This window comes from Crassostrea angulata, chromosome 5, assembly GCF_025612915.1.
Source record: "Crassostrea angulata isolate pt1a10 chromosome 5, ASM2561291v2, whole genome shotgun sequence".
Lineage (NCBI taxonomy): Eukaryota > Metazoa > Mollusca > Bivalvia > Ostreida > Ostreidae > Magallana > Magallana angulata.
In genome coordinates, this window is record NC_069115.1 from 14,558,243 (window position 1) to 14,586,226 (window position 27,984).

Sequence of the window (27,984 nt, forward strand, 5' to 3'; positions counted from 1 at the left end):
CGGTACAACTTTGGGGACTTGCACATGAATAAAGTAAACACTAAACTGAGGACCCATTACACACGGTACACGTTTGGGGACTTACACATGAATATAGAATACACAAAGTAAACATTGCAGACTTTAACAAATATTAAGCTTTATATTGAAATTATGAAATATAGACGATTAAAGTCACAATTAACTGAACTTTCAAACGCTTCCAGGGCAATTTTGCACCTTTTTTTCGCCGATCCTATATTCACCACTAGAAGCAGTGTGCATTTAGAGAACATTAACATGACAAATTATGCTGTAAAACCTTCTGAGATATCCAATTCTGGCCCTAATACTGAATTTAAAAAAATCATACATGTACAATTGTAATTTCTTTTCCACTTGGATCCACGGATTGTCAACATCCCCACATTCATTATGCTTACAAATCTGCCTGATAAGAAACTACAGTATTGCGCGAAACTTAAATGGCAATAAAAATTATAATTTATAAACTTTTGTTCAGAGTATGTGCTAAAGGCTATTCAAGGTATTAGCTGAAAGTTGCATTATTCTTCTTCCGTAGTCATTATAACAAAAATAAGTATTTTAATGTCATTCAAATCAAAATTTTAATTGTACGCAGCATGATCACAATACCACGTTTTTGCAGCACAATAAATTTCTGAACATTACAGCTCATGTGAGCCTCGTATTAACATATTTACATTTTGATGTAATGAATAAATTTCTTACTGCTCTACAACAAATTAACACTAATATAAGTAATCAAAATCTATTGGCAAATATTTTCATACAATTGATAAAATTGCAATTAAAGTTGCAATTATAGTTATCATTTATCATACACTTTCAATCCATTCATGTCAGTTTAAAACTCCACTTAAACATAGCATTTAATGCTGTAAGATGTTTAAATTTAAAAAAAAACATCTCCATCCAAATTAATTAACAAATTCTATGTAAAACAATATACTATTTGATCATACATAAATCATTGATAAAATTGTAGTACTTAACAGTTAATTAACATTCTCTGCATATTGATTACAATACTTAAAATCAGCCAATTATTTATTTCAAAATCTCCAAATCATCCCAAACAATCAAATACTTCGTATGTATAGTGCATGTGCATACTAGCTGTAAACGATGCATCATTCATATCATTGTCAACTCTCAACATCCACAATGAAGTAAATCATTTCAACAGCATGAAATATGTCAATATCTACTTCTCCAACATTTCATCAGTGCAATTTGCGAATTTACAAATTCAAATTATTCAGAGTTTACTAATGCTGTCAGTTCACTCCAAAACCGAAATTGTAAAACACTATATATATATACATGTACATACAACATATTCTCTACATTTTGATTAAAATAACCAATTCTTATATCTATCATTAAAACATTTCAACAAATCTACAATTCTTGTGAATACAGTACACATTCTGTTGTTCATACAACTATCATCAATGCACATCAACAGTACAATTAATTTTTATATAGCAAATCTAGCTCATTAATATAATTTGCAGTATGCAAAGTTACTAAATATTTTCTTAATTTCTAGTACATTATATATTTGTCAAAATCTATTTCCAAACATCAAATCAAATCAATTACCAATTATTGTATAATTCATACAATTACTAACTGTAACCATAGTCATTCATACAACCAACAATGAAGGTAGATATACCGGTACACAATTTGCTCATTAATACTACATGTCCAGTCACTGTAATATTTATTCCAATCCCTCTGTATTTCAATGAAAATGCTAAAATTAATCAAGGTCTATACCCAAAATATCTGGAAAAAAAAAATTTGTCATTTCAAGTTAATGTCAACTAAAAACACAAAACCATATTAGTTTTACAGTTGTATTAATCAATTCCAGCTAAAGTTATCATGGCCCTTATTCCTTAGTTATTTTACAAAGGTGAATGCTCATCACAGCAACAAACATGACAACAGTATGTATTGGTAAAGCTATACATGGAGTATTTTCTACAAATTTGCTATTCCTCACACTTCTGTGCTTTATACAATATATGAAAATTGATGTCCACAAGCTATAATGAACTTGTAATTACTTCATTATCAAAGTAAATAAAGACAAAAAATCAGCATTTTCTTTGTTTTTTTATAAGGTTGTACACTTGATCTTTCACATTTCTCCAAGTTCTTTTGGAAAGGATTTTATCCTTTTTTAAAACATTCTCGATATCGTTCTTGCCAGGAACTTTGGACATTGCAATAAAATGGGAAAAATGCTTGTTGACTGAATTCATTTCAGATGGATTCCATGGTTTTTTCTGTGTTTTGTGACGTTTGCCTGCAGAATTTTCATCGGTAGATCTGCCATCAGAGGGTGCTTTTCTTTTCCCTAAAATTACGAGTTTTACAATATAAATTGGTTGATGATATGGTTGGAATGTGAAAAATGCAAATAACTAAGAAGACATACAGTACCGCAACATTTTTTTTCACAAGATAAATGATAGAATTTACGCACGATAGGACAGGCTTAATGCATGATAGAACAGGATACATGCATGATACAATAGGATTTATACACCATAGGAAAGGATATACTATGCATGTTCATAATTAACGAATAATCACAATATATGATCTTCACGATTTACCCGAAAATGGCATAATTTGATAAAGAAAATGTAGGAAATAAGAAATATTATGCAGAATTTCATTTTATTAAAAAAGTCAAATTATTACGAGCTGCGTCGTTAGAATAAATTCATTGGAAAAATAAACTAAAATGATGTATGAATTATCTTTATCAATAATCAAAATACAATGCGTGTTCTTTAATAATATATAATCTATCTAAATATTATCATTTTTTTTTATTGAATTAAATAAACAAATTAGATGACATGCAAGTTAATGTTTACACAGTAATTCAAAACACTCTCTGCGTACGATTTAATATGTCAGACATACAGTTACATATGTTATCTTGTTCCAAAGAATTTTCGAATGTACACATTACCCTATCATCTCCAAATGTTACTTATGTCTTCTTTTTAAAAATATCTTTCGACTTAAGAACTTCAATACATATAGCTTAATATTGTTAATTTGATGGAATGTTTGATAAAGATTTGCATTATTTGTTCCAATATTATTGTTAACGGAGCGATGAACGACTTATAACTTTAAAATAAAATAGCTTGCTTACGAAAAGGCAGGATACAGCTAACACAATAGGATACATGTAAATGGAGAAACTGATAAAATATAACGATAAACCTGATAAGATTACTGTACGTTAGGATAGGACTAATGTACGATAGAACAGTTTACACGCGCGATACAATAGTATTCATACATTGATAAAGGATTGTAAAATAAATAACTTTGCAGGTACCATAATTTCATCTCTCATTCTGGCTAAATATTTTTAGAGAAGTAAAAAGGAATTTGTCATCTGCATCTATCATACATGTGTATGTAATATGAAAGATACTAAGTATATAAAAACTTTCTGTATAAATTACATGGTCTTGACATGTACTTGATTTTTGACTGAAAATTCTTCACATTATGAGCAGACAGAAAATATGGTAATGCCAGTGTCAACTTTATTCATGAGTCGTATTTAAGCTTTGTTTTTGTCTTGTTTTAAGAAAACAAATTAACTAAGAAAATTGGGGGTTTTTTTTGTAAATCAGAATTTGAAATCTTTCCACTCAGTTAAAAACATATTTTCTAACAAATATATTCTTGGGAAAAATGTCAGTATGATAATTAAAATACATCTGTTGGGAACTGTTTTGTTATGGATGAGGGAGATGTAAGAAGTTTTTCAAAGATGCATATTGTTCAATAAACATTTAGTTTAAAACTATGACCCTTTGTGGACTGAAGCTTGACTGTTAATGTACCCAACATTTAATCTTGAGAACTGCTTTTTTTTTCCATGCATCTAGTTTAAAGTAGAATTATAATATACCAGAAAAGGAGAATATACCAAAAATAAATGTGTACTGAAATAACGGTACAGACCTTGAGCGCTTTTATTATGAAGACTGTCTTTATCAGTCTGGTAATCCATTTCTCCATCACTCTCATCAGCACAGGACCCGTCAATTTCCTTTACCTCCTCTGGAAAAAATAATCAAAAAACGATAAGAGTAAGTTATGAACATTAATTCTTATATCATATATACAAGAAATTAGAATTCTTACCTTCATTAACTAATAAGAGGCCTACAGGCCTTGACAGTCACCTGAGTACCATATCATTTAGATTAACCTGGCTGAGGGTCTCGTTTTTGCATTTTAAGCTTCATTTTGGAGTCTAAACCCTAATCCAAATTTTAATTTTGGTTAAAAGAAACTTGCAGACTTTAACAGTAAACTTTTATAACACTCAGTTTTGCTAATAATGCACACGTGCAGTTAATTCCTAAATTATGGCAGCAATATGTTACATGTACCCATGTGAATTAATTGACCTAAAAAAAAGTCATTCACTATACGGCCAAATTAATTTATCCCCCCCCTCCCCCCCCCCCCCACGAAAAAGCCCCAACTCCTGCCCCACTCCCAGTGAATTTCACAATTTTACAGTACAACAGTCCACAATAAACATACTATACTAAACCAAATCTAAAATCAAATGTTATCAAAAGTCTATAGATCAAACTTGCACAGGAGGAATAAATAATCACCATTGAAATATAACAAATGAGTTCATTTTAATAATCTATTCACAACACTGAATCCTTCCCTGTCTATATGCCTATGATCATTTAAAGAAAACAACTCACCCTGATTATTAAAGAGCATCTCTGTGACATTTTTCCCCTCGTTAATTAGCATCAACATCTTGGAGATCTTTGTTTTTTGAATGATATCCAATGGTTGCCGATAAATTTCTCTGTGGACTCTTATGTCATGGCCAAGGAATTTGGCTAACTGATCCTGACCGTTTTCACTAAGCTCATGGATTTGTGCCATTGTGGCAATGTGTTTTCTGAGGTTTGTATAGGTTATAATGTTTCCATAGCGCAATTCTATTTTCCCACATATTTCATTCAATACGTCACTTGCCCTTAGTGTTCGTGTGGAGGGTGATGGTCTAGCAAATAAATATTTTCCACATACATTTGCATCACTTCTTTTCTGCATTAAGAGATCAATGCATTTAATCATCTCTGGAGTAAGTAATATTGCAACTTTTCTTTCCTGTTTGCCTTTGAGTTCAATTCGAGTCAAAGAACGACAAAGCTCAATTTCCACGTCTGACAAACTTGATTTAAGTTCGTCATCGTAGGGAACACTGTTTTGTGCTTCAATAGCTTGCTTGTAATTGTCTACAGTAATACGCTGCACATCGCCTCCACGCTTCCTGTTAAAGAGAGTTATGTGACATAGCGTCATCTTTGCCAGCTCAATGTAGAAAGCTGAATCATTCGACAATTTCATCAAAAGTTCTTTGATTTTTTCTTTTAGGTAGGAATTAAGCTTGTACACATCCTCGCATAGAGGTAACATTTTTGGCGCATTATACTTTTTCTCACTCAAAGTTTGTCGTGCACGGGAAGAGATGAGATCGTTCCAATCAGACTCATACAACTGAATGAAAGCTGAACCATTCTCTTGTTTTGTTATATCTGACTCAATAATTCCATCTGATCTATAAATCCTTGCACATCGTTGAAGACTATACCCTATTTTCAGTGCAAGGGAAGGAGTTGCATACATATGTGTATCTTCACTAAATCCAGCAAGGGACTTCACACATGACACAACATTGTTAAATTTCTCAGGACTAAAACAATCCTCAATCTTCTGGATACCCCATTCAGGTGTCTTTTTGGCTTCTCCTAATAGTCTGCCTAGTTCTCTCATTCTGCAGCTGATGTGGTTAGATGTATGTTCCTGGATGTCCTTATTTTCATACAGGCGCTTTCCAAATTTCAGTATGAGTGGATCGCGATATATATACATATAAATGTCATCTTGAGACATGGATAATAAAACATCTTTGTAAAATCCTCCATTAATATGTTCTGGAATAGGTAGTAAAAAACGACCTTCTTTCACTCCTTGATTTTTTTTATCAGTCTGCTTACTAACACATGTCTTAAAATGATCACTCAATGAAGTTTTGGAGTACAAACCCTTGCAACCACTACATGGTATAAATTCACTATGTGCTCTGGTCTTCTGCTCTCTATACTTCGGTATTAATGTTCCAGTTCCATTTTTCAGAACGTTGAAGTTGTGATCCCAGTCTCCTTCATTTCTTAATGTTTTCCAAATTTCTTTTCTTTCGGCACTGTTTTTGGGTAAGGAAAGAGCCTTAGCTACAATAACTTCATTTTTGTGCATTGTTTCCAAGTGTCTAGCCAGTTTTGGGTACAATTTTCCACAAAATTTGCATGCATGTTTTTTGTCCCATTTCTGCTTTCCTTTCTCTGTGTTGGTTTTCTGTACAGTGATAGTTTCCAAAGGGATAGATATTGGCACAACAATACTTCTCTCAGAATCATTACTGTCACTGACATAATCGGGAGGATTGGATGAATCTTTCAAATGTAGCAAGGAATGAACTGCATTGTCATCTGTATCACTAGAACCCCTATCAAAAGGAATTGTATTAATTCAATCTGACAAATAGCAAAACTCATGTTTTTATAAAGTTCACTACTGATGTACTTAAATTTAGCAAATTCATAAAAATATAAGAAATACTAGACATGATCTCATTGCGAGCAACAAATAGGTTTTCTGTTTGATTATGAATTAATGACAGGGTTCAACTAATATGTTGACATTATTTCATTTCTGAAATTTAATAAATCCACCTTAATTGGGCAAAATCATAACAAATACAATAATTTTATTAAAATCCAAAATTCTTAAGAAGGGCTTAACTAAAAGCCCGAATGATTTTATGCATTACTTAACAAAAACTGGAAATTAAAAGGCTTAATATAAAACAAATCATTTTACTAGGTACAAATTAACAATTCTTCTGAATCAGATTTGGTACGAGTAACTATATTAATTTTCTCAGACTAATTTTTGGCCCAACACTGCAGAATTAAGATTTCCAAAAAAGGTCATTTTTAAGAGGCAATATCTCTGCAATGTGTTGGAATCACTTCCAGTGACATTCAGAAGTGACGGACAACCTGCCCATAATCAAATTTGGTAAGTTTAAAACATATTTTGATGAAGAAAAAAAATCCAAATTTTTAATTTGAAATTTTTTTAAAAACAGTTTTCCAAAAATGCCATTTTAGCAGACCAGAAGTGACGGATGATCAGGGTATTAGCTGAAAATAAGGAATCTACAGTATATTCTTGTTTTTGTACATACCTAGTTTCAAAAGGGATAGATATTGGAACATCAATGCTTTTCTCAGAATCATTACTGTCACTGACATAATCGGAAGGATGGGATGAATCTTTTAAATGTAGCAAGGAACAAACTGCATTGTCATCTGTATCACTAGAACCCCTATAAAAAGGAATTGCATTAATTCCATCTGACAAATAGCAAAACTCTGTTTCTAAAAAGTAAAGTACTGGTGTACTTTAACCAATGAATTTATAAATATAAATAATATTGAATTTGCTATAGGTATGTTAATTTTTATAGTGATTACTAAACAACAAATTAAGACTGATGAACCCAATTTTGTATAAAATTCAAATCATTAATTATACTCTTATTTTTATACAATCCTTTATAGACTTTACAGAACCTATTCTTGTAAATAATGATCAGGTAGAAAAAAAAGAATCTGCAAAATTCCATTTTTTGAAGTGTCTACTTACTGATCAGTATCTTCTGAAGGTAAATAATCAGAATCATTGGAATCCGAAAAAGAAAACTCATCATCATCACCAACAAAATCATGGTGTATAAAGCTGTCAAGTTTCTCTGGAAAATCTGTGGCATTCCCAGGTACACGGCTGTCAAGTTCCTCTGAAGGATCAGTGGCATTCCCAGGTACACGGCTGTCAAGTTTCTCTGGAGAATCCTTGGCATTCCCGGGTACACAGCTGTCAGGTTTCTCTGGAGAATCCGTGGCATTCCAAGGTACACTGCTGTCAGGTTTCTCTGGAAAATCCTTTGCATTCCCAGGTACACAGCTGTCAAGTTTCTCTGGAGAATCTGTGGCATTCACAGGTACATTGCTGTTAAGTTTCTCTGGAGAATATGTGGCATTCCCGGGTACACTGCTGTCAGGTTTCTCTGAAGAATCCCTAGTACTCCCAGGTACACTGCTGTCAACTTTTTCTGGAGAGTCTTTGGCATTCCCAGGTACACTGCTGTCAAGTTTCTCTGGAGGATCAGTGTCATTCTCAGGTACACTGCTGTCAAGTTTCTCTGGAGAATATGTGGCATTCTCAGGTACACTGCTGTCAACTTTTTCTGGAGAATCTTTGGCATTCCCAGGAACACTGCTGTCAGGTTTCTCTGGAGAATCTGTGGCATTCTCAGGTACACTGCTGTCAAGTTTCTCTGGAGAATATGTGGCATTCTCAGGTACACTGCTGTCAAGTTTCTCTGGAGAATATGTGGCATTCTCAGGTACACTGCTGTCAAGTTTCTCTGGAGAATATGTGGCATTCCCGGGTACACTGCTGTCAGGTTTCTCTGAAGAATCTGTAGCACTCCCAGGTACACAGCTGTCAGGTTTTTCTAGAGAATCTGTGGCATTCCTAGGTACACTGCTGTTAAGTTTTTCTGGTGATTCCGTAGCATTCCGAACTAAAAAAAAGAATATATGTATGTCACTTTTGGACAAAAATAAAATTAACAAAGGTTGTCTAACCAATCACGATAAACAGTTTTATAAAAAAGAATGCAACATAATTATAAGATGAGGGCTTTATTTATTTAACTGGCATGGTAAGAAAAAATCAAATTTAATAGCTAATTATGTAAATTAATAAAGATGACTTATCTAAAATCGACAGGGGTCTTTTTAAGTATCCGAATATCTAAAATCGACAGGGGTCTTTTTGAGTATCCAATTGCAAAGTTGTATAGTGAAAGTTTATTTTGAAGCTGACAAAATACATTTTATTAATATTTCTATTTAAATTTTCACTTAACCAATTGGTCAATGAAGTTCCTAGTTTCACTTGCTTCTAATAAGATTTTACGTGCCCCAAGCAATCGAATAGTTGTGAATATACCGGTAAATCCCTGAAGTCTTTATTCTTCATTACTTCCATTTTTTTCAATGTTACACAATTTATTGTAAATGGACATGTATGTATGACTTCTAATAGCAGCTGTATGCTTGCAATACAACAAAGTGGACAACTGAATCTTTTACATGTCTTAATGGTAACTTATTAAACTGACAAAACTTAAAATGAACTGGCGGGATTTATATCAAGGGTGATAATTGGTAACTAGTTAATTACCTGGTACATAACACAGCTTATTCAAGTGCAAGTCCCCATAGCTGTACCGTGTGTATCAGGTCCTCAGTTTAGTGTATACTATATTTATGTGTAAGTCCCCAAAGTTGTACCTTGTGTATTAGGTCCTCAGTTAAGTGTATATCATATTTATGTGTAAGTCCCAAAGTTGTACCGTGTGTATTAGGTCCTCAGTTTAGTGTATACTATATTTATGTGTAAGTCCCCAAAGTTGTACCATGTGTATTAGGTCCTCAGTTTAGTGTATACTATATTTATGTGCCAATCCTCAAGTTTTACCGTGTGTATTAAGTCCTCAGTTTAGTGTATTCTATATTCATTGTGCAAGTCCCCAAAGTTGTAATGTTACTCAACGTGATGGAAACAATTCAAAATTGAGCAATTGGTTAATCAGATGAAATAAATAAACTCATGCAAATATAATCAAAAGAAAAAAAAAACTCTTCACAATGCTTAAAAACTTTAAATTCAGCAGGATTTAGACTGCTACTGCATATATAGCTTTCAAATTGTCATATACAGTCTAGACTGCCATAGCAACTCTCTGTCTTATGCGACCATATCAAGACCCACATAACATATTTTTCATTGATAAATTATGTCTTGAAACAAGTTATATCTTATTCTATACCAATATCAAAGACAACAAAAATGCTAAACCGGCTAATCTTATAATTGCATGGTTAATCTGATAATTTTTCTCGGGCAAATTGACTATCAGATTAAGTGGAACCCTCGGTATCTAGATTCTCATCCTGATTTGGATTAAATAATGGGGCAGGTGGGTGGATTTATTTTATATTATCTTTTAAAAACTATTATTTTCACCATTCATGTCCTAGAAATTACAACTGCTCTATTCCTGAAATATTTAAATTGTTAATGCTAATATGAGTATACAAACCCATTTGTAATCTTTTAATTTCAACTTAACTGCACATGCAGAAAGACATTTGTATCTTTATTATAAAAACATGACTGGAATCGAACGTTTATCCATGTTAAGCAGCCATTGCAATGTTTGTATGTACCGAGCTTGATATTTTTCCCCTGAAATACACTGGAGCGGGTCATTTTCAGAGAGGTGGGCGGGGATGAGAATCTAAAAAGTAATTTTATGTTGCCTAATGGCCATGAATTTTAAAATACAGCTAATAATTAAATCCTAGTTTTAAGATAAAAGATACCGTACATAATATTTTATCTATTTGAAACAATGTACTAAGTTAATAATGATTAATGTTGGATTGTCACATAAGACAGTCTAGATTGTATATAGATTGACTTTACTCCAAAGGACAAGTACTGTGAAATCATTAGAATTTGTGGTGGCTAAATATTTGTAGTATTTGTGTGTAGCACTCCCCCACAAATTTACACTCTTGACGAAAACACATTTTGAAAGAGTACCTGGGTAAGTCATCATACTTAAACTGAAAACCAATGCATCTATGAAATTTCATCCCCACAAATGAGCAATAACCCATAGTTCATGAAAATTGGCCCTCACAAATTCAAATAATACCACAGTAGTCTAATGATAACGAGTTACAACCTGTAACAAAACAAATAACAGAATATAATGCACAAAAATGAAAAACGTTTTAAGGATGTGTATTACATGCACCTCTTTTGGACATCTACAGAAAAAAAATATATGTTGTCATTGGACAGCAAAAAAAGAAGGCCACATGCTATATCTGGTAGTTTTTGCCTGACTTTATGACGTCAGGCATATCAAAGGTTTAAAAGTCGCCTTCTCAGAAACAGTGCAGACAGTAAGAGCAAGCAATATCAAGATTTTCAAAAAAAAGATTGACAGACAGACTAACAGGGGTAACAACAATAACATTCTTTACAAAGTGTGGGTATAATTATGATTACTTAAAGTGTAAAATACATACAAATTTAAACATCAACATGTGAAAATCTTTCATCGACTATTAAATCACAAAAACATCCACAATCAACATATGCAATGGAGTAATTACCTTTCCTCTCCAAGGATAGATGTTGCCTGGGCCATAGTCATATACCAGTTCTGTATTAGAGGATAATGGCCTTAGAGAGAAAAAACAAATGACTGGCTTTTCATCAATCTCCATCACTTTTGGTCTACAATTTGGATGGATATGATCATCATTTAACAGACGTCCAAATGATCCATCTTCTTTTGAAGCATCAACCCTTGATGAAAATAAAATAAGCAACATAAATTTGAACCTTGCATAACTGGTATTGTCACTGTGAAAGATATGAAGACAAAATATCTAAAATTGCAAATCACTTCATAAGTTCTACATATATATGTGTATGTAATAAAATATAAAAACAAGGCTTTATATACGTAAAAGGGTATACTGAAACATTTTTAGAGCTAGATAATCACAGTTCACTAGGGCTGTGTATTGGTAAAGATTTTCTGATACATTACGATACTGGCTCGACTTATTGAAAGCAACGGAGGTTGATGCAAACTATCCATGTAAACACTGAGGAGATCCAAAAAAATACAATAAACCAAGAGGTTTCTCACACAGCCCACAGATTTTTGCTCTCTCTGGATTTATCATACGTTTTCAGAACATCTCAGTGATTATATGGAGAATTTACGTCACTCAAAAGTAACCTTCCTATTGCTTTCGACAAGTTTGGCAAGTATCTAGTACATTTTGGAACGATGTGTTTATTATGCGACAGACAGATGTAGTTAGACGATAGGGATAATTCATTTGATCATTTTCCCACCTAGATCTCATCAGAAATCGTTGGAGATATTAATATAGAACTTGTTTAAAAACAAATGTTGAAGTAGTGATGTTCTAATCATTGATTATAATCTAAAATTAGTAGATTATTACCGCATTCTAAGTGCTCGATTATAAAAAGTTTCATTACAATTAATTGGTTGGGTTTTTATTTCCCTCTCAACAAGCGCATATCATATAGCAGAATATTTGAGACCCGAACTATCAATACACCAAAAAGGAGCTGCGGTTTAAAAATGGCTGATATGTCAGACGTGCGCTATCCCTACCCGTGAAATAAAGCACAATCTCTTGTTTGGACATTTTTTTGTTTCAAGAAATTGAGTGTTGAACCGTCTAGCTACTAAAGAACATCTTTTGAATACAGCATTTTTATGGCAAGAAATATTAAATAAATTGAAATATCAAAGGCCTATTAACAAGTCAGTTAATTGTATCTTGTTTCTTTACATTTTTTTAACACTTAACTAAGAAATATGACAAATTTTGATTATTATCGATAATAAGTTAGTTGCAGAGAGTCGATTATTGATTATGAAAATCTCACCGATTCCTATCACTAGCTTGAAGTGAGGACCTCCTATAAATCCAAGACGGCGGGTGTCGTCCTTTTACTTTTCTAATTTACATTGAATATACTTTTTAACATGACTGAGACTGGGGTTTTCAGTGAATTTTATCTATTGCAATACACACACCTTAGATTACCAATTTTAATCAATTTTTCCTTCAACAAATATCTAGAAACTCATTCTCCAACAACCAAGCCCCTGTATTCTTAACATAAACAATTAAACATGGTGAACATGATGTACAAATTAAGCAGCAAAAATTTCTTACCAATAAGGCTTTCCTTTGAATGTAAATTCAAAAATATATGTGTCATCTACATCTGGTTCTTTCTCTAATAACTCTCCTTCATACGGTAATAGGAATTCATTTTGTCCAAATTCTTTCTTTGTAAATACACCTCTTCCTGAATATAAATAAAGAACTTCCATTAGGGGTTGAAATTTACAAGATATACTTGCTGTATGCAAATTAAAAAATGAAATTGTGCGCTAAAAGAGACATGTGGTTGCCAACTTTTGCGAGTTACAAAATAATGGTCTAGCTTTTTCGGATTTTGAGGTTTATGATTATCCATTCAGATTTTAATTCAGAAGCTTACACTAAAGAAACTGTAGATGTAGAAACATTAGTTAGGGTGTTTTGAATTATCCCAGAATTAACCCTGTTAAACACAATCAGTTGTTCTCTTCTATCTTTATCCTAAAACAAAGTCTCAATACAAACCCTAAAATCATTGAATTTCACAATTACAAACAAGTTCAAACTATACTCAGAAATACTAAATAGAATTCAAATGTTGGAATATTGACAGACTGTTTCCATGTACAAATTGTTAGGTTAAGAAATTATTTATACCTTCACAAATTAACAGAATCATGATATCACTGCATTTTTCACAGCCCCTTAGGCATCTGACAAACACTGCATTTTAACAGCCCCTTAGGCATCTGACAAACATTTTAGTATTTTTTTTAGTAAAATGATCAATTTTAAAATTATATACAAGAATGGGTTCCTCAAATTATACAAAAAAAAGATTTTATTCCAATGCAACCTAGTTCAAAATCACTTTATTGTATCTAATTGTTAATGATATAAACAATTTTTAGGATTGGTCTAATGTGTGGAAAACATTTTTTCCTTAAATTTAAATTATTTTGCAGAATATTTTTGTTGTACTTAATCATTAGGGCCTATATATTTTTACAAAGTTCCCAAGATAATTTCATTGTTTCCTGACTTTTTTCTAAACATTTTTAGGGTTTCTAGACCCTTGAGATCAACATGGGACCTATCAATATGTAAACCATCAAATTGAATTAAAATATTTTATCCTGCAACTACTTCTTGCATTGACCAAATAAAGGTAACCCAATAAACCAAAGCTATATTCGGTAAATGCCCCAATATAGCCTCATGCATTTAACTACATGTAACGTTCAAATACACTATGACATCATTTTTCTTGCTTGGTTTACGCCATGGTGTCATGGTTTCAACTGCAGATAGGCAGCAAAATCTGACGAATTAAGCTTATTTGAGATGCAAAATGTGATATTATGTTACAGGATAAACAAAATACATGATGACGTCTTAAAATATGGGCGATATTTGGGCTCAGTCCAAAAACATGAAGAACGCCTGGCAAGCTTTCTTTCCCTTGCCCAAATACCATAGATTACTAATTAAATGGAGGAATTAATATCCGCGTAAAATCGCAAGAAGCCCCCTCCGCAGAATTTATAGTCTCGTCATTATTTTCTGAGAGTTGAGAACCATAAAAAATATATATTTATTCGTGCAATTTGATTCAAACCAGTGGGATTGCATGGTCATGATCCATCACTTCTAGTGTTGTCAAATTGGTTGGAAATGATAATTGATTAATCGGTCAATCGGTTGTCTCTTACAAACTGATGATCGGCAAATAATTGAATCCATTACAAATTGTGTTCAATTCATTTAAATGAAACACTAAATAAAAGCTAATAAATAGGATGTATGCTGTATTGTTATCAATGAAAGTGTTACATATCTTTTGAGATTAAAAAAAAACTAGTTTGCAACGGTTTTTATTTCACTAAATATATAATTATTTTATTTATCTCAATAGGAACTCAAAAATATTGTTAACAATGAGATTTTTAAATACAATTGAAGGTCAAAGGTGATCATTGCATGCTTTTAACATTAGATTTGTTATCTCTGTCTAAAGATATCCTTGATTCACATTTTGCTTATTTACTTGATATTTGTTAAAACCCCTAGGTTCAAAACTAATGACGTTTTCTCCTTTGAAACACCCCCACTAGCTTATCAGGTTTCAACACACAGCTAAAAAATATGATGTCTATGGGGATTTTGTACTGCAAAGTGACCCGCATGACAATGTTGAACATTCTGTGAGGTATTTAAAGTGACTTCCGAATGGATGTTAACATTCCCCATTTGGCCCTATAATTATCTTGTTTACCATAACTGACCTTCTTTATATTTCATGCAAGAAGTAACTGGGAGGCCATTATACAATTGCCCCAAAACTTTTAGAAGTTTGAATGCAAAGTCTATGAAAGAGACACAAATTGATGAGTACCCGTAATCTTTACATTGCATTGTTTACAGACACAGTTCAAAGTTGAAAACTATCACTGCTCTAAAAAGCGATTTTGTTTACATGCTGAAAAAAATACACATATATGAAAATTGTATGTCAAAATAACTAAACCAAGCTATTCTGAATAGCTTTATTATCTACATAAGTTTTAGAAGCTATACTGGCGTGCGACCAATTCTCGCCAAGTACCATTTTTCGCCAGTACATTGCGGCATCATTTTTCATATACCGGTATTATTTTTTGTTTTGATAAAATGACTTCACAATGTACTTGCGAGAAAAAGTACTCAGCGACAACTGTTCGCACGCCAGTATAGCTAAATCAGGAGATTGTGTTGGAGCTGTATAAGCCATAAGAAATAAGTTTTGTTCCTGTGAATTTTTCTGAGTAACAAATGATATTGTTTCAATTAAATTATCTTGACTATTTTCCCTTTCATCTATTCTAATTGCACCTTTATCACAGGTATGTGTATTTCTATTAAAAACTGTCCAAATGTACTGCATAAATATATTTGGACAAACTATAGATAGATGTGGTATGTTCACAATTTTTAAACGTTTTAAATAAATTTCTAATGCCTCTTCCCCCCCCCCCCCTGGAAATTAAAATTTCTTAAATTTACACAGTAAGATGACCAAATGTATGCCTTGGAACCCTCCGCCCCAACCCCAGGGAAAACACTATAGGCCTAGCATACAACCGAGAAAAAATCCTGGATCGCACTTGAGCGTTATGCACAAAGATATTTCTTTCATGATTTGCAAGGGGATTTTAAAAAGTATACATTGTGCATTTCTCGGAAAGTTCACTATACAACCCGTCTTAATAAGATTTTCATTTCTAATGTTATGCAAATCGTTGGAAGAAAATCACCGAGTGCGAGTACCCCCCCCCCCCCCTTCCACAGCACATCGTATTTCAAGTTAACATCATAAATGCCATCGAAACATGTAATCAACATACCTTTATTCGGAGTTTCTTTAATATAAAAGGCATCCCGGTCAATGATTCTTTGACCATGTTGACCTGGCCTTCCCCGTTCCCTCCGACTTCTTCTCGACATACTTTTCCCCCGCTTCAACAAAATGGCATTTCCGTTTTCTATACACACGCGCATGCGCATTTCGAACATGTGTATCGTCAGAGGTGCGTAAGTGAAGATGGCAACTACAATCCGCACGGTATCTGTGTAATCACATGTCTGATGAAAACCCGAAAATGGGACTAGATACTTTTCGATATTTTTTAGGTTTAGAACATGCTATTTTTTTTGATTTAAGCAATAAAAAAATATGGGGACTTAAATCAAGTCCCCAGACTATTTGAGGTCCCCATTTTACGACTTGCGTATCTGAGGCAGGCCCCCAGTTTGGCAGAACCACACACGCACGCACACACACACACACACACACACACACACACACACACACACACACACACACACACACACACACACACACACACACACACACACACACACACACACACACACACACACACACACATACTGGTTTATATCACATAACGAGGTATAGATTTCCATGAAAACGTTCAGAGGTATATGCTTTCTACTGAAGTTACCGATAACTGCCATAGTAGATTTAGTTCGAATCAAACATTAAATTTCATCGATCATCCATAATTTTTAGAATTCTCAACGATAACCTTGCAAAACAAATAGAAATTTTCTATACAACCCGAGGTATTCCTTTAATGGTCATGCCCAAATATGGTATATACCTCAGAATGTATATATTCTGTTTCTACTTTTTTTCACATTTACTCAAATGATTAACGTTGTTTTAAATAAAAGGAAGATGCTGATGTTTTAATAGTCATGGTCGACTGATATAAATCCAACAAATATAACTCTCGCGAATTATTCTTTGATTTATTTACTTTGCATGCAATATTCGCAAAATTCACAAAACGGCATTCATGATACTCTAAAACGCCTACAAGCTGAAATTTGATAGCACTGAAGAATTATAAGGGCAGCAATTTTTATGTTTTGTTCAGAATGGGTTGTACCGACGCGAAAAGTAATAATGAAAAATGTAATAAATTCCCATTATTACATTTTGCGTTGAGATAAGCGCAAAATGTAATAAAGTTTGGGCTTCTTTTCCAGAGATACTAGTTTTCTATTTATAATACTATGCAATGTATTTATGAATCCATTTTGAAATGGGTATATTAGAGGTAACCACGAGTGCAATTATGTGTTGATATTGTAAAATAACAAAATATATCTGATTGGAGCTAGTCATCATTATATAGTAATGACCGCTGATTGAATGAAAATGGCAAGCAAAAGCTATTTTGATGGCATGTCAAAATTGCGATGTAACATGCACAGCAAATAAATCTTTTTTTTTTTTTTTTTTTTTTTTTGTTGCAAATATCATGATGAATCGGGCAATACCAAGGTTAATTTTGAGAACATGTCAGTTATGATTTAAAGATCATCGTACAATAAAAGTTACACTGATATGGAGTAAATTCAAGACCTGAAACGTTTTCATCCTACAGTAAATGTTATTTTATTCCCTAAAATATATTCAAAATGAGTATACAGTATAAAGATGGATTCAATCTAGATCAGTATGCATTCACTAAGACCAAGAGTGACACATTCGCTGTTGATATCTCCTTTGGTATCTATGATCAACATTAGCTGTAACATTATATTGTTATATTTACAAATTACAAATTAAGCTATAGATAGTCCACTTTCTATCATAAGATTTTGCGTTATTATATTTTGCATCGAGATCAACACAAAATGTAATATCGAAAAATGTAAATATGGGGGGGGGTGGTTGTTTATGTATAATCTCAATCTCTTACAGAAATCATATGTATGCTAATAAGCAGTTTAAGTTTTTAACGACTTGATTAATCCTACTTCATTTATTTAATGAATAAGGGATCATTCTTTGAATATTATGAGGTAATAATTTCGGTCGGGGCGTGATCAAATCCAATAATGCCCGAAGGGCTTTATGATAAATTCGATCACGCCCCGACTGAAATTATCACTTCATAATATTCAAAGAATGAATCATTATTGCTTATATTTATACAATTTTTAGCCATTGTACGATTAAATATGTGAATATAAAATAGCAATGGCGCCTCAATTTGGCGTCATTGGAAGTTATATAGGTTATATAGTATAAATTCGATACGTAATGTTATAATAGGCAAAGACACTGGAGAATGTAAATATATACTGCAAGATGTTTACATGTAATTTATTGACCAGCGAGCCTAAATAGTACATATTTTTAAAGAGACACAACCAGATGATAAATGGAGGATTTCCTGTCAAACTGCAAATGTAGACATGTCCTTTTTCATTACTAAGGTTCAGGAAAATCTCAATTGGAATATGATAATCATAAGAGTTGCTTTAATGAACTCTTTCTCTAATTTCTGCAATACTGGTCATTCTTTTTAGATTAAAAGTGCATTATTCAAAATATAACAGAATCAGAATTTCATGTGAATATGCATTTTAACTTCCCAATAACTAAACATATCTGCGAATTAAAAAAAATGATTCTAGAGATCTAAACACCAACTCCTTAAAAAGTAAAATTAACAACCAGGACTGATGGACTTTTTGATAGACAAGAGTAAATCTTTTTACCCTGTAAATTCTTGCAAAAAGTATAAGGTCAAAAAATTGTCGTGAAGCAAGTATAACAATTCTTTCTTCTTCTTTTTTTTTTATCTTTATTAATTCATTAAAATGACTTTGTCATTATAAACAAAATACATACGTGCAACGGAAAAAAATCATCCAATATATTTTCACTTATTAATAAGTAAAATACAGCTTTGTTAAATGAATAAACAATATTTCAAAGGAATTAATTCCCGGGTTTTTTTTTAATCTTTATTAATTCATTGAAATTACTTTGTCGTTATTTAGAAAAAATACATACGTGCAAAGAAAAGAAAATTATCCAATGTATTTTCACTTATCAATAAGTAAAATACAGCTTTGTTAAATGAATAAACAATCTTTCAAAGGAATTAATTCCCAGTTTAAAGACAATCAATTTTTTGAAAATTTCAATAAATTTGAACAGTGATGTTTACACACTAAAAAAGCAAGGTGATTCTTCAAGTTCTAACACAAAATCACTTCTTCGTGTATAAAATTGAATTGTTTTTAAACCAAACAGGCCAACAGGTATTAACGGTCACCTGAGTAACTAGCCCAGACACAGACCTCAATAAAAGAATATCATATATGCATGTAATTAAACTACATTCTGGAGTAAAAAAACTAATATAAAATTTACAACTGAATTCAGTTTTCTTTCAGATGTGTGGAAGTATAGATTTTCTTTTTAGCATTTTGGCCCTGCTGACCAAGGACACAGTGTGGAAGAGAAATGAAATTACCATTTATGTCCCCCTTACCCAAATCATACATCATATCAAAAGAATTTGGAAAAATTAGGCCATGTAGTTTGAAAGAAATTAAAATTATTTAATTGTCAGCACAAAATGAACACCACATGACGACAAACAAAAACCAATTGCAAAAAGTCCTAAAAAAAATGTTCCCACAATTCTTGCAAGGCTTCTTTATTGAATTTGCTTCCTCTTCCTCTCGACATACAGTTTTACCTTTAATGAAATGCAAAATCATTTTTGAATTCATTTATTCATTCAACAGTTAAAAAACAAATGAGTATAGGGTATAAGTTAAAATGAATAGTGAGGTACTTGTGAAAAAGTTCATAAATAAATCCAATATATATGAATTTACATGTATCTCAATTTAAAAGTGTTTCTCAAATTAAAAAAAATTACTGATACCCAAATTAGCACTTTCAGCGATTCTTTAATAAAGACACATATACCTCAATATGCATTATGGGTGTTTCACAAATTTAGTCACACATATACCTCACTATGTATTAAGGATATTTCCCAAATAGAGACACATATACCTCACTATGCATTATCAGTGTTTCCCAAATATATACACACATACATGTATACCTCACTATGCATTATGGATGTTTCCCCAATATAGACATATATACCTCACTATGCATTAATGGTGTTTCCCCAATATACACACACATATACCTCACTATGCTTTGTGGGAATTTCCCAAATAGAGACACATTAACCTTACTATGCATTATCAGTGTTTCCCCAATATATACACACATATACCTCACTATGCATTATGGATGTTTCCCCAATATAGACACACATATACCTCACTATGCATTATGGGACAGGGTGTTTCCAAATATAAACACACATATACCTCACTATGCATTATCAGTGTTTCCCCAATATATACACACATATACCTCACTATGCATTATGGATGTTTCCCCAATATAGACATATATATACCTCACTATGCATTATGAGTGTTTCCCCAATTTAAACACACATATACCTCACTACGCATTATGGATGTCTCTCCAATATAAACACACATAAACCTCAATATGCACTATGGATGTTCCCAATATAGACAAACATATACCTCACTATGCATTATGGGACAGGGTGTTTCCAAATATAAACACACATATACCTCACTATGCATTATCAGTGTTTCCAAATATAGATACGCAGACACTGCATCAGTTTTTTCTAGTATTCACACATACATTCCTACAAATTATCAGTGATTTCTCATTATAGACACAGATGTAGACTACCTTAAATTTAAGTGTTCTTGAAACTGTTTTATTTTTAATTCTCTACACATTAGATGCCAATGAAAATGAATAAAACCACAGTTCTTGAATGAAACTACAGTTCTAAATATTCAAGTCATATCACAAGAGTCATACTTGGAAAATGTAAAAAAAAATCAGCATTAGAATCTTTAAATTCATGGTGTTTGTATTGACATATGCTCTGAAAAAGGACACTTGTGCTTTTACCTGTTGGGAGTTTTGAAGGCTTAGGACCAGTTTTCTATTTTCTAGCTCGTTCTTTCCCAACATGATCATCCCCATCTTCATCATTATCATCATCATTGCCATCATGTTCATCACTCACATCTATGTCTACAACATACAGCTACGAAATATAATTGTTTTCTATTCAACATAAACTGATACTCCACTAAGCATTATTAGTTTTTCTTAAAAATAAATACACATATACCTCACTATGCATTATGAATAATTCCTCAAAATAGACACACATATACCTCAATATGCATTCTCAGTGTTTCCCTAATATTGATACACATAGACCTCACTATGCATTATGGATGTTTCCCTAATATAGACAGACATATATCTCAGTGTGTATTATAGGCGCTTCCCCAATATAAACACACATATATACCTCACTATGCATTTTGGGTGTTTCCCCAATAAAAACACATATACCTCACTATGCATTATGGGTGTTTCCCCAATATAATCACACATATACCTCACTATGCATTATCAGTATTTCCCTTAAATTAACACACATATACCTGACTACATGTATGTATTATGGATATTTCTCTAATAAAGACACACACATACCTCATTGTGGGTGTTTCCCTAATATAGACATATATACTTCACGATGCATTATGTTTGTTTCCCCCAGTTGAATATAAACATAGATACCTCACTATGCTTTATGGGTGTTTCCCCAATATAAACACACATATATACCTCACTATGCATTATCAGCGTTTCCAACTATAGATACACAGACACTGCCTCAGTGTTTTCTAGTATACACACATAGGCACCTTACTACAAATTATCAGATATTTCTCAATTATAGACACACATGCAGACTACCTTTAATATAAGTATTCTTGAAGCTTTGTTTTACAATATTCTACAAAAACTGATGCCAATGACAATGAATAAAACCACAGTTCTTGAATGAAACTACAGTTCTAAACATTCCATTCATATCACAAAAATCATACTTTGAAAATGTAGAAAGTTTTTCAGCAACAGGATCTTCAAATTCATTGTGTTTGTATTGACATATGCTTTGAAAAAGGACTCTTGTGCTTTTACCTGTTGGGAGTTTTAAAGGCTTAGGTCCAGTTTTCTTTTTACTGGCTCGTTCTTTTCCAACATCATCATCATCATCATCATCATCATCATCATCATCATCATTTGAATATATGTCTACAATTAAAAGAAACAAATGGAGTTATGTTACTAATATCAACAAAATACAGACACTAGGTTAAAGGAATTTTTAAATGACAGTTTTTGATCTTATTAGTCAACTCATTTTCTTATCTGCGACTTTTAATTTTAAAATAACATTTCTTTGTTATATTAGCCAACTAATTTTCTTATCTGACTATTATCTTTTAATTTAATTGCCTATTACAAGTTTACTTGCAATAAAAATATTTACCTTCACAGGCAATTTCATCTAAGGACCTTCCACTAAATTTAGAAATGTATCCATTGTCAAATGCAGTCAAAAATGTTCCCATTCTACATATATGTAGCAATATGTAGTGTTTCATTAGGCAGTCTATAAATAGATTTAAGATTTTGAATGTAGAATTAGCTTAAACATCACAGACCCATAAAATTAGCGATTTTGCATGACATCAACTTATACAAGATGGCAATACCTTTTTCTTATTGTGTCCTCCTATAATGTGGATTTAAATAAGTACATACTTTGAGAAATGAAATCCCATTAAATTACAAAAATATATACATGCATTGAATTCAGCTGCAGAGAAAAAGCAAAGAAAATTTTTTCCATTAATAAAAAGCTCCAACACATCAAGAGAAAAATCTGCACAGAAAGAACAAGATTCTGAATATTCAAAATCTGAATCAAATGCTAAAAGCCCAATGGGAAATTCATCATCCATGCTAGCTATATTTACTCATTATACATGGTTGCTCTTGATCATTTTATGAAATTATGAAACAGATAGAAATTAAACCATCTGTTAAATGTTAAATATTATAACAATTAAAACATTTAAGTATATATCAAATAAAATGTTACAAATGTGAGGTGCATAGCTAACTTCTCTTCAATAAAAATGGCTTTAATAAGAGGCAAATTTTAAATTGCTGCCTATCTACCATCAACAAACCTACATGTAGTACTTAACAAACAAAAGGCCCACAGGTCTTGACAGCCACATGAACACCATAGTCTTTAGATTGATCTGCCAGAGGGTCTAATATTTATGCATGTTAAATTTCATTTTGAATTCTAAAAGTCTTTGATGTTTGAAAAACATTTCCTAATCCTTAAAAAGGAGCGGGAAGTTGGAAGAATCTCAAACTATTCATATCCTAGCCCAAGACGCCAAAAACTTTTGGTACAAAGAGGCTTTTAATGGCCAATCTTTCTTATATTCAGTATTATTTCAATATACATGTTACATGCATTTTTATTAACAATGCATTTAGTTTATTTCCAAAGACTGTAAAAGTAAAAAATAATATACCAGTACTTTGAAATTTAATGCATGTTCACTCTCTGGCCAATTAACATATGCTACAAAATGGAAGTTGAAAAAATCGCAATAAATGACGGTGTTTTCGGAGTCCGCCCAGCCTGTTTAAGCTAACTTTGCATGCAAGTACAGTAAACTTAGGGAGGAAATTAAAAATATATATTATTGTTATAAAAGTTACAGCCTGATTACTTTGAACCAAATCTGAAAAGAATAATGAGGAAAAAAACTCTGTAGATAGTGCATATTGTCACCCCATTAAGTTTTAAAATGGGAAAACACACTGGTCAACAAACCGGGACCGTGTTAGGATGAAATTACAGCCTAGTATATGTGTTTGGACATTTTTTTTTTAACTTAGAAATACATAACTCTCTCTCTCTCTCTAAATCTCTCAAAAATTCTTTGATGTTAGTTGATAATTGTCAAAATATCACTTAATTGACAAGGTAACATGTTGTGTGTAACTTTTGCTGAGCTGCGCTCGCCACAACGGTCCGTAAAACATATAATGCATCTAAATGCATTCGTCTATTAAAGCTTTGAAATGTTGGGAGGAGCTTAAAATCTACAGGGATCGAATGTAATCAGTAAAGTCGTACCATATATTATGCTGTGTATCTCTCAATAAGTCAGACTCCGCCACTACATTTTGGGGCTATCCCGTGATTTATTATATATAATTGTAATCCTGATCCCGTTTCCAAATAAAATAAAGACAATTTATCGGGATCGGGAGGGGGGGGGGGGACTTATCATCTGAAATCTTGACAAGCTAAAAAAAGTTATTTCCCAAAATCCTGAAATCCTTAATCCGTGTGGGAGAGGGGTGGGGGGGGGGGGGTGTTGTATATCAATAACTCAAAAAAATCTTACCTACAAAAACATATTTTCACAAGATCATGAAATTCCTAATCCGGTAATTATTAATTTTTCCGTATATGCATTTCAATTCCTTACATTCTACCGGAAGCTTCCTTGTAATTTCTTTAAGAAAAATTATGTTTGCTGAGAGAAAAAAGTGGGGGAGGTGTTGGACTAGCCCCTCCTTGATGCAATGTGCATTATGGTTAGATCTAACTTTGCAAAAACATTGAGTTACTTTTTGTAATTTTTCAAATAGTGTCACACAAAAGAAAACCAGTCACCTTTTATATTTCCATTACAAGTGATTAGTACCAGGAATCTTAGCAAGCAAAAGAAAATGTATCCTTATGGTTCTGACGCCTATGGTTAAAACATCTTAATGACAAAATTTATGCCTTTTCCATACATCATCCGAATAATGAAAGTGTTCATTGTTATGTACATGTATCATTAACTTGATTTGATCAATATGAAGCATTTCCAAATGTAGGGATATACTATTATTTGTTTGCAACAAAATATTCTCTGGTTGAATTCACCTGGTAGGGATGATTTTGAGGTTTTTCACATTCCAACATTCTACTTACCACGCATTCATCGTTTGATAAAAATATCCCATATCTTCTAAAACCAGTTTAGCAACAATAACGGAAACGTAACTTTCGAAAAGGATTAAAAATCCATTATCATAACTGTAAACATCACAACCATCAATAATATCAAAATCCTTTAAAACTAAAAAACACGATGATTGCAAAACGAATATACCAAACATGCACATCATTTGTTTGTGAATCTGAAAATTAATAGTTAAAAGGATGGAATTAGTTTTATGAACACTGTTTGCATTTGGTAGAGAGAGAGAGAGAGAGAGAGAGAGAGAGAGAGAGAGAGAGAGAGAGAGAGAGAGAGTTTGTAAAATATCAAAATCGTTAAAATGCCAGGAAAACTAAAGATATATCGAACTATATTTTATGTTGAAATACTCTTATCATATCCATGTAAATTCTTACTTCTTTCTTTTATATTCATATCGTTCCTTACAATATAATTATACTTAATCATCACATGCATGGATCACTATCTGAGTCTCATGAGAGAGAGAGAGCGAGAGAGAGAGAGAGAGAGAGAGAGAGAGAGAGAGAGAGAGAGAGTAAGCTGCCTTGCTATTTTGTTAAATTCTATCATTATGTTGCTTGGTTTTTTGCTGTTGTTATCTTCAATTTAACACAATATCTGCTGATATATATCCTCGCTTAATAATTCAAACTTCATTTCTGCATTGTAGAAGAACTAGTAAAGTAATTTTGGTTATTCACAACTTAAGTTGAATTTATCAAACTTAAGATTTTTTTTTAGATCAAGATGAATCAATTAAAAACTCACAGCCATGTCCATTTTCATTAATAATGTTTTTGTTTCATTGTATGCAATGACTGTTTAGTACTGTGAATGTCATCTGCGTTCATTAGTTAAAAAAGCACATTTAAATGGCGCGTGTGCAAACCAAACCATGATTCTGGACATGGTTTGATATGTTAAAAATGAACAGCATAAATATTTTTTATAACAATTACATGCCAATAAATCTTAAATGATTTGATTTACACATTTTAGATTTATTAGAATTAATTTTATATATTTATCATGAGAAGAAAAATCGCTTTCATGATGCAAGTTAAATCAATTTCATGTAGAGGCAATTCGAATTTTCTCATACGCGCAATTCATGAAAACTACTATATCTTGTAATGTATAGAACTATATATCTTGAAAACTTTAAAATTAAACCAATTTTTCATAAATTCATATTGCTTTAACCCCTTTTTGTAATGAAGAACATGAAATCTGTTTTAAATCTTACTCAAGTTTTAACAACGAGAATGATAGAGAAATAGACGTGTTTGTTGCTTTTCAAAAATCGTTCCTGTTTTATTTTAAGTATCTTATAGCATTTTGCACCTAAGCATGTTTAAAATTAAATACGTTTCTTGTTAGAAATAGAAAAAGAGATAGAATCTTTCACATGTACTTACCTATTTATCTGAATTTGTGCCACGATGTAATCCAATCAAAATGTCCGAGACTCTCGAATGTAGTGTTTTGATTTCCGAGTAATGTTAAACAGCCAATCAAATTTTCAGCCAATCAGAGACCTTGTTTGACAAAGTGTGTGCTCAAAGTTGAAAATGACAAAATACGACCCGATGTTGATAGAACACACACCTACCAACAATTTGACGTCCTACCGAGGTTATTGCTTAATTTAAACCACGTAATCCCTGCATGCTCTACACGCATAAAATGAGGTATACATTCCGAGGTTACGGGAAAAGTACCTCGGTATTTAACACATACCTCAGTACGTTGGTGTGTAAACAGAAACAATACCTCGGAAGTGTACATAGACAAACACACACACACACACACACACACACACACACACACACACACACACACACACACACACACACACACACACACACACACACACACACACACACACACACACACACACACACACACACACACACACACACACACACACACTCTCTCTCTCTCTCTGTGAAATATGATATTTTTTCTCAAGACATTTATGTTTAGTTGACAGTACGATATAGTCCTACGCGTCCGCCATTAAAATCGAAAACGAGGCAAGGCTAACATTACAACTAAGCATGGTGAAATGCGATCCGCACCCGGCATCGGCGAGTTGGACACTTTCATTGGCGTATCTTCCGAATGTGACTGACCAAACATTATTGGAATAGTCAGAGTCAGTTAAATTACCATCCAAATCTTTAAAAAATGTTAAAGCAACTTTGCTGAAGGATATATTCACGACGTAGAAGGTTAGATTACGTACCTTTCGATAGCTCTACCCCCAAACCAATGATATTTTTCTGTTATAAAGTTTGACCAATACTTCAATGAAAGTTAATCACGATTTTAAATTTTTATTCTTTACTTGCATGCAAATGCAAAATAAACAAAAAAATATATTAAATCCAAGCATTAAAACAATAGATATTAGATCGTTTTTTAAATGAAAATTTGTGGGCGTGGCCTAATTTGTAGAGCCTATTATACAAAGTTGTGATTTTTGAGATTTTTGCAACAGCTTGCATTTTCATTTACTTGTCTGGTTTTTTTTTAAATTAATGTTTAAACTGTAATATTGTTGTTGTTTTTAAATGTTTTTATATTTACTGATTTTGTTGAATCATTTTTAAATCTATTGATATTATTT

General features: G+C 32.4%; 3 protein-coding genes across 3 annotated transcripts; all 3 read right to left on the reverse strand.

Annotated features, from left to right (window-relative positions):
• Positions 1-600: 600 nt before the first annotated feature.
• On the reverse strand, positions 601-7,962 carry LOC128184472 (uncharacterized). The gene is made up of 5 exons (XM_052853962.1): positions 7,828-7,962; positions 7,367-7,507; positions 4,806-6,622; positions 4,039-4,137; positions 601-2,395 (listed from the first exon to the last, which is right to left on the reverse strand). The coding sequence occupies exons 3-5, from the start codon at positions 6,370-6,372 to the stop codon at positions 2,133-2,135; spliced, it is 1,929 nt and encodes a 642-aa protein (XP_052709922.1). The 5' UTR covers positions 6,373-6,622; positions 7,367-7,507; positions 7,828-7,962; the 3' UTR covers positions 601-2,132.
• Positions 7,963-8,784: 822 nt separating this feature from the next.
• LOC128184473 (N-lysine methyltransferase KMT5A-like) lies at positions 8,785-16,774 on the reverse strand. Its single transcript, XM_052853963.1, has 4 exons — positions 16,373-16,774; positions 13,059-13,194; positions 11,442-11,637; positions 8,785-9,000 (listed from the first exon to the last, which is right to left on the reverse strand). Exons 1-4 carry the CDS (start codon positions 16,539-16,541, stop codon positions 8,926-8,928), a joined length of 576 nt encoding a protein of 191 aa, XP_052709923.1. The 5' UTR covers positions 16,542-16,774; the 3' UTR covers positions 8,785-8,925.
• A 2,531-nt stretch (positions 16,775-19,305) lies between these two features.
• Positions 19,306-23,298, reverse strand: LOC128185588 (trigger factor-like). Its single transcript, XM_052855173.1, has 4 exons — positions 22,793-23,298; positions 22,441-22,554; positions 21,346-21,471; positions 19,306-20,056 (listed from the first exon to the last, which is right to left on the reverse strand). The coding sequence occupies exons 1-3, from the start codon at positions 22,905-22,907 to the stop codon at positions 21,380-21,382; spliced, it is 321 nt and encodes a 106-aa protein (XP_052711133.1). The 5' UTR covers positions 22,908-23,298; the 3' UTR covers positions 19,306-20,056; positions 21,346-21,379.
• Between the last annotated feature and the right edge of the window lie 4,686 nt (positions 23,299-27,984).